Raw genomic sequence first — 12,240 nt, 5'->3', positions numbered from 1 at the left:
TCTCTTCTTGGGAAATAAACGACTTATTGCAAAACCAATCAAGTCCGTTGAGTCCTCTCCAAAGATACCTGAGGAATATCCTCCTATATAGATAGAACGTTGGTCGAAGTCGACAGGATATGCAATAGTCATGACATGCCAGTGCCGTGCCTGCTGCCACTGGTTCTGGAATAACATCAGTATCCACTGAGGCTGCACGCACCAGTGCTACAGGTATAGGATATAGTAGACACTATTGCGATTGCTCCCATTCTTCGTCGAAGTCTGGGATCAAAGTGTGCCCCTGATGTCAATCATGGGGACGTGACTATGAGTACAGGGAGTAGAAAGAAAGGAAACCTCTCATAGCCTCTTAATATATGATGCATGGACACCAAGAGTAAAGCTACTCATGAGGGAGTTAATAGTTCTATCACCTTGCATATTCATTGCTGCATGCAGGAACTGCAGATCAATTTGCCCCGAGATTGGGAGAGGATACAAAATACGATGTTCAATGTGGATTTACCACGTCAGAGGTTGGTCAAGGCAGGGACGGAGCTGGACAATATCTGCTTTCTCCGGTTTTGGCAGGCTTCTGCAACACGTCTCATTCGAGAATATCCACTAATTCTAGTATTTATATGAGGGCTGTGTTAATCTAGGTTGGCGGTTGAGCTTAGGACGGGAGCCATTAACCATGGAATGAAGCCGAAAGTTTTACTTCATCATTGTAGGGTAAGCAATCATATCCCTGTATGCTTCGGCTCTCAAAAGAGCTCTGTATGGATGAGACCCGCGTTCAAGTCGCGGTTCGGGCCTTCCTTTTTGGCTCAAACCCTCACTGCGGTGGGTTCGGTGAGGGTTAGATTCAATTTTACCGGTTCAAGTTATTAAAAATAGTTACTTAAGGATTTTTAGTAAGGTTAGATGCGTCTGTGCAGATATTCAGATACTGACTAAACTATCTCTCTCTTCCATGTTTTCCAAGTCTAGGAGCCTCCCCACACAATAAGTTGTGGCACTTTCTCTAAGAGATCATGTACCCACATCAACTGCAAAAAACAAAGGACCTTACGACCATCAAGCTAAACACTCCTGCCAGAGCATGCTTGGCTGTACGGCAAAGAGCTTCTGCGGGCTTCGGGATTGGGGCTATTTTGATTGGGAACAGATTTGGGGAGAGAAGAAATGGTGCCAGAAAGGAAAGGATAGACCAGATGTTGACCCGTCTCATGCCTTAGACCATCCATAACCAGTTGTATGGCTGACACGGATAAACAATTCAATCGATGGCCTTGATCAACCAGCAATAAATTTCCATGGTGGTTATGAACCTCGCGGATACCCAAACAATCAGGATCGTCCTGCTAACATCTTCGCTGAGCATGTGGGCATGTTCATGCACAAGGCTGACGGCATAGAAATGGACGTGTTCTGGTACACCTTCGGCTAAGTGGCTATGATGATGGACAATAACTTGATGGCGCTCACCTAGGCTGACGAGCTTGATGCAGTCCTTGTACAAGAGGATGAGCACGCCCGACATTATGGTCGTGGAGATGATGATGGACGGCCTCGTAATCCTACATTGACTCTCTGGCTAAGAACGCCACCATGGTCCCGTTTTCGAGTCTGTACTAGGCCGAGCTCGTGAGCGTGTACGAGTATGCGGAGTATAGGACCTTGCACTTGACGAGAACGAAGTCGTGCTCAGGTACTCAATTACGAGCCTAAGCAAGACCAGGCTAAACAACATGGTCATCATCAAGCGCGCTATCGCATTGGTGAGTAAGGAATGTACATATAGCCACTCCCTAATAACATTACATCTATGTCCCTTTCTTCATGCGCTAGAGGGTGCATGAGATGGCGCACGTGTCTGCAAGCTTGACCAGAAGGGTGATTGTGATCTTCAGCTGCGGCAGGCTACATCAGTAGAAGCAGCATTTAATAACCTTTGCCCTGTGCACAGGCACAATGCTCTTGTTTAGTAATTTTGTACCACATAGGGCTCATTAATATGTTCATACGCAGCAGCATCAAGTACTATAGCTGCACAATAGCACAGACATCAACCCTATTAATTGATTAATAATAGGACCATTTACATGACAAGGAGATCCAATAGTACTAGAAGAGGATGTTCATTTGGAAGTCCTTGACAAAAGCAAACACCCACCCAACTCTCATCTAGATCATTCTACTGTGGGTGGTTGCTTGCTAAACCAAATCATACTCTCCAGAACAAAAATCAGTGGCACAAAATGACTTTAATTTCTTGCTGGAACGCCCATTATGTTAAGCGCAGCCTGCCCTGGGTATACTCGCATTATCATTATGTCTTTTGTTATGGTTGCATTAATAATTTTCTCCAGGATGGAAAAGGATCACATGCTATCCTTCATGCCATTGTATGAGATTCTTTGCCCATCTCTGGAGGGTAGTATCCAATGAGCCGTTAAGACGCCATTTATACAAACTTATGCAGGAGTGGTTGCATATGGAACAGTGAATACAAAATTTCGGACTATTTCAGATATTTACTTTGAAATATCCCTCCATCCTGGTGCATAATTTGCTGACCATTCGCTCAGCAGACTAGACCCTAGCCATCGTCGCTTTAAGCAAACGAATGCTCCTCCCCCTCTCAGAACCAGCTTCGAGTGGACGGATCATGTGACTAACTTTGACAAACACCTTAAGAGGGTTTTCAGATTACTCGTCGTCATCGCTCTTCGCCATACCAGTCACAGCCCGTTTTCTCATCTCATTTGAAGACGGTCTATTCCGTCTTGTCCCCGATCGTTGAGGTTGAGGAAGCCCCCCTTCGCTAATGCCAACTGGAGGCTTGACATTCTGCGCCCCAGGGGTGGAAGGAGAGCTTGGAGTGGCAACCTTAGCAGACGGTGTGGCAACTGCAGCAAAGCGGCTGCTGTAGCGCTTGTCGGTCAGGTTTCGAAGAGCCTCTTCTGTCATTGAGCCAACTAATTGTGCCGAATTACCTTTGGACAGGGCTTTCTTAATATCAAATAAATCAGCTAGAGTAGTCACCACTACCTGATCACTGTCGCCATCGGCAATCACCTCTCCAATCCTGTAGACTTTCTGTCGAGAGACTTCACTGGCCATGTTGCACACTTCTAAGCATTGTCTTGAAATCTGAATATCTTCCTGTAGTGCCATTCGCTCCTTGTCGTTTCGGTCCCTGTTTGTCAGTAGGGAATCCAGCCGTTCCTGAAGGCGGCTGATGATGTCCGTAAAACCAGCTCTGTTTTCATCCAAAGTTTGGCGCGTCAGCAGCTGAGCTTCGAAGAGGTTCTCCACATCGGCTTGGGTGATATTTCGCGGGGCCTCTTGCAGCACGGCAGACTCCCTTTGTGTTAGAGTTTCGATGAAAGTCTTCGCATCTTGGCAGATGCGAAGACACTGCTTCGTCACCTCCCTCTCATCCTCCAGATTAATGCTCACATCTGAGGCATTGTCATCTTGGGTCATGAGACGTGCCAATTTTTCGTCAATCCGTCGCAGGTGAATGTCTAGGTTATAGGCCGTGTCCTGTATCATTTCATTGTACTCCTGCAGGACTCGTTCGGACACCTTGGAAGAATGCCTTATGCGAAGAGGATCAGTAAAGTCTCATGCAGGAGTGGAACCTTGACTAACATAGTGATAGTACCCAATCCAACAGAGATCGTTGACTTGTATCCCGCAATGTTGTCAATAAATTCGTTGATGTCACCCCTCATGAACTCCATCTTTGCCCAATCACGAAAACCTGTCGTTGACTTTTCAGGAAGATGCATATGCGCGCCTGACAGAGGCTCATACTGCGCTCAAGAAAGACCAGACAGATGAAAGTTCATTAGACACACTCGCGATTTCTCAGCTGTTCGTTTCCTGGGGTATCCGTGGGGACAATACCCCCGAGTACACTGAGTATGTCGGCTACCTAAGCGGCAAGGATTTATTTCCAGATTTTAAGTTTACAATTCGAAGAGTACATTCAAGGGGCTCGGGAAGGGAAGGCAAAGGGCGTTTACCAGAGTGGCTCTCAATGAGAGATTTTTTCAGCGCGTGCATATGATTCAATGGACAGACTAAGGAGGGTAGTAGAATATCCTCGCGTCTGGAGACACTGCCCGTTACAAGAACAAGGGCTTGGAAGGAGCGTTGACTATAGTAATATGTGTACGGTTAAGACATAGGGCTATGTAGCTTGAGAGTATCTTGGAGGCTTCTCTTGAGCAGGAAAATAATTCACTTTGCTACATAGTCTGTTCGTCTGCATCCCCCACCAACATCCGAGAATCTGGCTCACATCACCGAGTTTCCGGAGGCTGGGGGAAGCTGTCCAGAACCATCTCTTTACCTTGCACCGTGAAACTAGCAGTGGGGTATTGGTTTTCTCCCACATCCACCTCCAGAGTGTACCGTCCCGGGTACAGCACCAAGTCACCATTCTCCGCCGTACGGGCCAGCGAACCTAAAGAGACTTCGATGTCCACCCACCTCTTCTCGCCAGGCTTGATCTGCTTCGCACGAGTATAGCCGACCAGCGTCTTGAGAGGATATGGCTTTGGCCCAGCATTAGTAGTCTTCAAGAACAGCAACGCCACGTAATCCGACGTGGTCTTCCCAGTATTGGTCACTTGGATGCGGAAGGTGTCGAACGCAGCCCTATCAATTGGTACGTTCTTGGGTGACCGGCTCACCAGCGCTGCAGTGTTATACGGTCCCAGGGCTCTGCGCGGCCAAGTGATCTTGAAAGCTGTATAGTGCAGACCAAAGCCAAAGGGCAGGACCGCCTTATCGTACCACCGGTAAGTACGTCCTGGAGTGTTTGACCCCGGACGCAGGGCCATATCGGTCAATGGAACCTGGTTGACATAGTCTGCTGGATATTGTGTTACTGGCAGGCGGCCTGCAGGCGCAGTCTTCCCGGTGAGGATGTCGAAGATGGCGGATCCGCCTTCCTGGCTGGGATACCCGGTCCAGAGCAGAGCGTTGACGTGTGGATTTGAGAGTAGAGAGGAGTCGTCGACTTGTCCGCCTCCGAACTGGACTACGACGAGGGGCTTGCCGATCTTTGAGAGCTGGTTGATCAAGTCTAGCTGGTTCCCGGGCCAGACAATGGTGGTGCGATCGCGCCCTTCGGCTTCGATGCTATTGTCGATGCCGCCGGCGTATACCACAACATCTGCTTGTTTAGCTGCTGATAGCGCTGCGTCAAATCCAGCGGTGCTGTTTGAGTTGATAGCTGTGCCGGAGGCGTATTTCACATCGTAGCCCAGCTGGGTAGCGGCCCAGAGAAGCGTGCGGATATACTTGGGCGGGCCTTCGTAGTTGCCCTGCATTTGCTTTGTTGCGTTGGCATATGGTCCGATCAGGGCCAGGGTGCCCTTGGCCTTGAGCGGAAGGGTCTTGTCGTTCTTCAGTAGAACGATGCCTTCGACAGCCGCCTTGTGGGCGAGTGCTTCTGCGGCAGGGGCGTCGACATCCTTCCACCCGATGGAGCGATATGGTTGACTCTCTGCGGGATCAAAGTACCCCAGTTTTACGAGGGAGGAGTACAGCCGAACGAGGGCTGTATCAAGTGTCTGGTTGGTATAGAGACCCTCGTCTGCAGCCTGTCCAAGGTATTTAGGGAACACCGTGCCGCAATCCAAATCCGTGCCTGCGTTCAGCGCCGTAGCAGCGGCCTCGGCTGGGTCTTTGTGTAATTATGGCCGTTGTAGATATCATCGATGGCACCGCAATCGCTCGTGATCCAATGGCCGGGCTCATCCCACTTCCAGTGCTCCCGGAGAATTGTCTGCAGCAGATAGGAGTCGGCACAGGCAGGCACACCGTTCAACGCATTGTAGCTGCACATGACTGCGTCGACCCGGGCATCACGGGCACAGCTTCTGAAAGGAGGGAGATAGAACTCGGACAGATCCTGCGTCGACACCTTCGCGTTGAAGGAGTGGCGCACGACGCCATTCCAGTCCTCCAGGTCATACGCTGCAAAATGCTTGCATGTGGCAACAACCTTGGGCTTCGCCGGGCCAATGCCATTCTGCAGTCCATCAACCAGATGATAGACATATCGCGAGACGTGCAGCGGGTCTTCACCAGGTGTCTCTTGTCCCCGGCCCCAGCGCGCATCGCGAAACGGGTTGATATTCGGCGTCCAGAAGTCCAGTCCGGCGCGACCAGCGTTACCGAATGCTCGGCCCTCGGTGCTCACTACGGTGGCCACTTGCTTGATCAAGTCATCGTCGAAGGTGGCACCCAGGAGAATAGGCTGGGGAACGAGGTGGCGTAGCTGAATGGGCCGCTGTCGGCGAACTCGACGCCAGGTGATCCTGCTACGCCATGTAATGCTTCGCTCCACCAGTTGTATGCGGGTAGACCTAGTCGCGGCACACCAGGAGAGTTGTATTGCGTGTTGTTGACTTTCTCCTCGAAGGTCATGGCGTTCACCAGTGACCGAGCACGAGTGGTCACATCGAGGGATGTGTCACAGACGGCGAGCTTGCTCAAGGGACCGCTGGTGCAGTCCGGGAAGGTGTTTAGAGATAGAGCCACAGGGGCCAGAGAGACAAAGAGGGCGATGGCTCTGCCATAGTGCCACGACATAATGCCAGCCATTGTGTTGCTGGTTTGGAGGTTCTTCTTGACCACAACGAGGATATCGACAATACTTATATATTCCAGATATCGGCTCATTGATGGTTCTACCGATGGGCAGATGCCATTGTATTTGCCATCGGCTCATGTTGATATCACTCATCTTTTCAGCCGAAATCGAGGGCGGATGGCTCATTCAAGTAAAAGTCCTGTGGATCCCTGCACACTGGTTGGATATGGCCAATGGGTTATATCCTCGAAGATGCACATAATGAGGAGATGAGCTCAAAGAAGCATTTGCCAGGGATTAGATTTAGCCTGAATATGCAGTATTGCGGGGGATCGTCAATGTTGCATCTCGGGGAAGGGTTTCCTCGGCCTAACTCAGTCTGCAGGAAAAATTTCAATTGACATTGGTAAGCAAGTGAGCTACGTTGAGCGGTTTAATGTTGGCAGACAGTGATAAGTTGATACGTCTGTGCAATAGAATCATTGCGGAAGGCTCATGTATACAAACATGTGTTCAGCACCAAAGAATGTTAAAAGTACTCTTTCTTCTGGCTTTCTCTGTGCGACCAAGCGCATGGGGGTGTCTTTTACATATTAGTGTTTTTACTGGTGCTTATCATTGTGATGACAGGCTTAGGGGGCCAAGGCCTCGCGAAGGAGGGTCTGCACAGGATGCTTCGAGCAAGGCATCAGCGATAGGTCTATAGCGATAGGATTGTAAATTAGAGCTAGTATGTCTACCTGCCTATTCTAGCCATGTGGCAGGACAAGGCTCGTGATGTCTATGATCAGTCCTTCCATTAGCTCGAAACAGTATATGTCATGATCAAATAGCATATCTAAACTCGCGATTCTCAAAATCAGTCCGATCAAGAAACTCGTGGTCCTTTTCCACCACGTACGCATCCCCCAGCGCTTCCTTTTCCGCATCCCGTTTCCTATTCTCACGGATCGCCAACCACCGGATCAAACACAAATCCAAGGTGATAAGAACATACAGAATGACAATCGAGATTTTCGCAGGAAGATACCTCGGCGCGTCCTTATGCTGAAACGTCTGCGGCGATATGATGTTTCCCACAGTATACGCGATGGTCTGGATGCACGAGACGGTGATCTTCTTTGTCGACCCGGCGACATTGGTACTCGTCAGCGCCAGAATCGTCGTCCATCCGATGGGGATGCCGCCAGACAGATAGTACCCGACCAAGGCGGGAGCTTTATTCGTCGTGGCCATTAGGATCGCACCCACGATGCTCGGGATATGCCCGGCGATACACCACAGCAGGCGCTGGTTCGTTCGCATAGCGAGATACGTCAATCCAACCAGAACGACCACCTCGTACGCGCCCAACGGTGTCACGAGCAGCAGGCTCTGCGTCGCCGAGTACCCCATTCCCGTCACCAGGATATTGCCGAAGCTGGTAGCGATCGAGTTGGGGATATTCGCGGCAAAGACCCAGAACGAATACAGCCATGTCTTTGGATCTCTTAGCGCCTCGTAGAACTGCTCACGCTTGAACACCGAGCTCCCAATACCCTGCTCATTGCCACGAAGACGCTCCGCATGCAGGGCCTTCTCCTCGGCGGACAGGAAGCCCGCTGTGACGGGCGAATCCGGTAAGATAAAGAAGAAGAGAACCCCCACCAGCGTGGTAAAGACCCCTAGAATGAGAAAGATCACCTGCCATCCACGCAGCGCCGCGTGCGGATCGCTGCCGACGTGAACCGCTACCCCGTACGCAACGTACCCGCCGAACATCTGCGCCCAGCCGCACATGGAGAACCACAGTCCCACCCGGAACGCCTGTTCCTCCTTGCGGTACCACTGCGACGTGAAGACGACCCACGCCGGAACGATCGCGGCCTCCGCGCAGCCCAGGAGCGTGCGACAGACCATCAGCGAAGCGAAGGACTTGCAGGCTGCCATGCAAGCGAGAATAATGCCCCAGATTGTGACGTTGGTCGCGACGTACCGGGCCAGCGGGAAGGCCTGGATGAGGCGCATGGTGGGGAATTGGAAGGTGAGCTGGCCGAAGAAGAAGATGCTGGAGATCCAATTGAATTGATTGCCGTGGAGGTGTGCCGACTCTTTGATTCCTGTCACGCTGGCGTAGCTGATTGCGATCTTGTCTAGATATTGGCAGAAGTAGACGATGCAGATTAACGGCATCACGTACAGGTCGATCTTGCGGACGAGGCGGCGCGAGGCATCGGGGTCTAGGGCCCCATTCTCAGTGCCTCTTCCGGAAAGAAGTTGTAAAGCTGCATCGCCTTTTGTGGGGAGCTTGTCCTGTGTCACTTTGGTAGCTGGAGCTTTGTCATCCTGCGGGCTTTGGGGAAAGTCGACCGCCGTTGTAGCGACCATGGCCAACTGTTGTGCTGGTCCGGGACGAGCGGAATCAATGATTGGTATAGATGAGAATATCCCAGCAAATTGATGCCTTGTAGAAGGAATAAATACTCGAAGTTTTCGATAATTAGCCATGATAGTATCAAATCACGCAATCACGAGAAGGTCTTGGCATTACGTCCAGGAACCGCAGAACGCAATTCAGTGTGCAATTGAGTCATAATATCCAATTGTTCTTATGGATACCGGCTTGCGACCCTCGGTTATCTGAATATTTTCAGGGTTGGTTCGCTTCGAAGCGGGCAAGATGGAAGTGAAAACTCGGTGGCGTCTTGTTGACTCGTCCCCAATGATAATTCCGATGCTAAGAAATGGTTTACAAGGTTCAGAGGACAACGCTGGCTCAAGTTATCCTGAGACTCCTTCTAGGATATCGGCATACCGACTCAAAGACTGCCCTATCAGATTGACTACCTCCCAGATATGATCCGTCGTAAACAATCGACCCCAAAGGCGAGTGACAATAGCACTCAGCCGTGTATTGTTCTCCAACAACCATTCCCGACTGGCCCCATGCTGTGTCTCCATAACCATCTCGATCACAAACTCTAGAAGCTTGGTTTCCTGCTCCGTCAAGGCGGGATCAGGATTCGGCACTGTCACCTTCTCGAGCCACTTCGCCAGTAGCACCGCGCATTCCAACGAACACAGTGCGTATTGGTTCGACCAGGTGGTAACCAGCGTGTGAGCTACGTAGTTGATCCCGAGCTTGATGGGGGTGCTCAAAGCATGAGCGCAGTGCAAGGCGGCCCGTGTCAGCCGGTCGCCCCGCCGCACGGAAAGGTTCTGGCGCAGGGATTGCGCAATCTGGCTCGGATCCCAGGTTTGCAGGCGCCGCGCGGAAGTAAAATCCGCGTTGAGGCGGATGTACGCGAGACGAAGGAGGGCGGTGGATGTGAAAGAGAGAGGCCCATGAGGGTTAAATGGATCGATCGAGGATTCCTGGTTGCGCTCCCAGCATTGGCACCATTGTTCTAGCGCTTGTTCAAGCGATAAGGCTTCCGCCGTAGAGAGAGAGCTGTTTCGCGACAGGGGCAGGCGACGAGCCTTTTGAAGAAGCCAGATATCCTGTAGAATGGCGTGGATCAGCACGTAGCCACCCAAAGAGGAGAAGCTCTCCAGGTCTGCCTTTGGTGTGGTAGGTTGAGTGAAAAGGGACGAGAGCGCGTCTTGTAGCTTTGGTTCCGGCGACGTCTGACTGCGTTCTTGCATCCAAGCAACGGCATTTGGAGCATGCCATTCCTTTTCGCTGCATGGGAGATCCATACTGATTTCCTCGGTGAGGATGAGTGGTGTGATATCGAAGACAATGGTGAGGATATTGAGATAGCAGAAAACAATGAGTGAGGTCCTTTTCACACACTCCCGGCGTATCCAGCTTTTCCATGAGCCATCCTGCTCAGGCAACTCGTTCAGTCCTCCCTCTCGGAGCATTGTCTCCATAAAACTGCGCATGAAGAGGGATTCGTGATGGGACGGATCGCGTTTGAACCATGATGAGACTGAATGGAGCAGTAATAATGCCTGGATAGTCTCGAGAAGATCTTGGCTTTCAGGACTTCCAGTAGTCGAAAGTCTAAACTTTTCGGAAAATTGACCGGTCCCAGGAAACTGATACGTCCTCCGAACATGTTCCATGGTAATTGTCCTTGCGATTCGGTACAGGCTCAGACTTGTATCTGGTTCCCGACAGTACCGAGCGCCTAATGCTGCCATGGAAAGAAACAGCTGCAGGCTCATGTTTTCAATGTCCAACGTGGGGATATGCATGAAGGGTAATGATCGTGATATCCAGACAGATACCCTGTAAGGCATCGGGACAAAGCGTGTCGAGACGGGATGTAAGGATCTGGAAGGACATTGGCGTAATCAGCCAGCAGCGTAATTATCCTGTCGCGACAATGTGTTGTGACAAAAATGGCCCCCTTCGGCTGTCGCGCTCTATGGGAAGTCTGGGGGCTCTCGGGCTGAAGAGACGGCAACTGCGTCCCATGACGAGGAAGCACCGAGCTCGACGGTGTCACTGCTGCGTTCGCCGTACCTATTCGGTCAACTGAATGATCGTAATCGGAAGTCGAATCAAAGTTCCAGGCGGGAAACACCGGTAGGGGTTGATACGTCGGCGAGTAAGGGTGGCTGGGAAGCGGAATGCTGTCAAGGAAAGACGTGAAGTCGTCCCCGTCATATGCGTTGGAGGTAGTGTATCCGGAGAAAGTTTCACCAAAAGCAGTCGCTTCGGCCGCGCCGGGGGAATGTGCTGATTGTAAAGGATGGCCGGCGAGAGGCGTCCGATCCGCCGTTGCCGGCCGACCGGAAGAGAATGTACCTTGGCTGGCCGAGAGGGGATGCTGATGCGGCCCGCGAGGAGGCCCCGAGTAGAAGTGGGCACGGTACGATCCGCCACGGCGGATGCAAGGATATTCAGCCCATGCAGCACATGGTCAGTGGCTGATGGTGCGGTCGTTGGATGGTCGCCGTTGTCGGTATCACGGTTACCGGACGGTGAACTGTGGGACAATCGCTCATGGCGGGTCAACAGATCCCTAAGCACTTAGTATATTCTCTTCTTTCGACCCTCTCCTTGTTCAATGCAGTACTTACTTGCGAGTGAACGATTTTGGACACTTGTCGCAGACATACGGCTTTTCTTTGGTGTCTACAGGAGCGGTCAGTGGATTTGGAGAAGAGGGGATCGGGGAAGCGACTCACGCGACCGATCGTGGCGCTGGAGATGCTCCAGCCGAGCAAACGTCCGGGAACATCGCTGGCATTGGAAAGTACGGGCAGCCTTCACCATTTTCCATCGCGATGAGAATGTTGGTGTTATGTTCCCGAATAGCCTTGTGCCACTCTCCAACCTGGAGAGTCCTCAAGATGTCAGCAATGCCAAGGTTCTCTGTGCGCTCTCCCTGGTCGCAGCAGAAGACAGTCGCCAACACTCGGTCGGCCAACGAGGTCTTCTCGCAGTGAAACTGGCTGTTGAGCTCCAGAGAATGACAGCAATCGTACAGCACCGATGCTACTAGATGGAATGAATTGACAAAGGAGCATGATACTTGCTAGGCAAGACTGACGAGTCCTCGCATGGTTCAGAGTGCTTATCTAAGGCGTGATGCGGGACCGGATGCGGAACCGGCATCTCGGTTAAGAGATTAAGAGATCTCTACATGACGCTGCCAGTTGACAGGAGTCCTCGAACAAGAAAGAGGGGGAAAGCCGAAGGA

General features: G+C 51.4%; 4 protein-coding genes across 4 annotated transcripts; all 4 read right to left on the bottom strand.

Annotated features, from left to right (window-relative positions):
* Positions 1 to 2,697: 2,697 nt before the first annotated feature.
* P174DRAFT_425346 (uncharacterized protein) lies at positions 2,698 to 3,737 on the bottom strand (the record flags this gene model as incomplete). Its single annotated transcript, XM_024825279.1, has 2 exons — positions 2,698 to 3,592; positions 3,646 to 3,737. The coding sequence occupies 2 exons, from the start codon at positions 3,735 to 3,737 to the stop codon at positions 2,698 to 2,700; spliced, it is 987 nt and encodes a 328-aa protein (XP_024678020.1).
* Positions 3,738 to 4,301: 564 nt separating this feature from the next.
* Positions 4,302 to 6,615, bottom strand: bxlB (putative beta-xylosidase; the record flags this gene model as incomplete). Its single annotated transcript, XM_024831396.1, has 3 exons — positions 4,302 to 5,686; positions 5,734 to 6,226; positions 6,256 to 6,615. 3 exons carry the CDS (start codon positions 6,613 to 6,615, stop codon positions 4,302 to 4,304), a joined length of 2,238 nt encoding a protein of 745 aa, XP_024678019.1.
* An 814-nt stretch (positions 6,616 to 7,429) lies between these two features.
* Positions 7,430 to 8,971, bottom strand: P174DRAFT_379234 (allantoate permease family MFS transporter; the record flags this gene model as incomplete). The annotated part of the gene is made up of 1 exon (XM_024822893.1): positions 7,430 to 8,971. The coding sequence occupies one exon, from the start codon at positions 8,969 to 8,971 to the stop codon at positions 7,430 to 7,432; it is 1,542 nt and encodes a 513-aa protein (XP_024678018.1).
* Positions 8,972 to 9,364: 393 nt separating this feature from the next.
* P174DRAFT_464544 (transcription factor domain-containing protein) lies at positions 9,365 to 11,813 on the bottom strand (the record flags this gene model as incomplete). Its single annotated transcript, XM_024830402.1, has 6 exons — positions 9,365 to 9,409; positions 9,431 to 10,751; positions 10,820 to 11,364; positions 11,406 to 11,559; positions 11,618 to 11,672; positions 11,726 to 11,813. The coding sequence occupies 6 exons, from the start codon at positions 11,811 to 11,813 to the stop codon at positions 9,365 to 9,367; spliced, it is 2,208 nt and encodes a 735-aa protein (XP_024678017.1).
* Between the last annotated feature and the right edge of the window lie 427 nt (positions 11,814 to 12,240).

This window comes from Aspergillus novofumigatus, assembly GCF_002847465.1.
Source record: "Aspergillus novofumigatus IBT 16806 chromosome Unknown P174scaffold_10, whole genome shotgun sequence".
In the NCBI taxonomy this organism is placed as follows: domain Eukaryota; kingdom Fungi; phylum Ascomycota; class Eurotiomycetes; order Eurotiales; family Aspergillaceae; genus Aspergillus; species Aspergillus novofumigatus.
The sequence above is the reverse complement of the archived record's forward strand: the minus strand, read 5'-3'. Positions and strand labels throughout refer to the sequence as shown.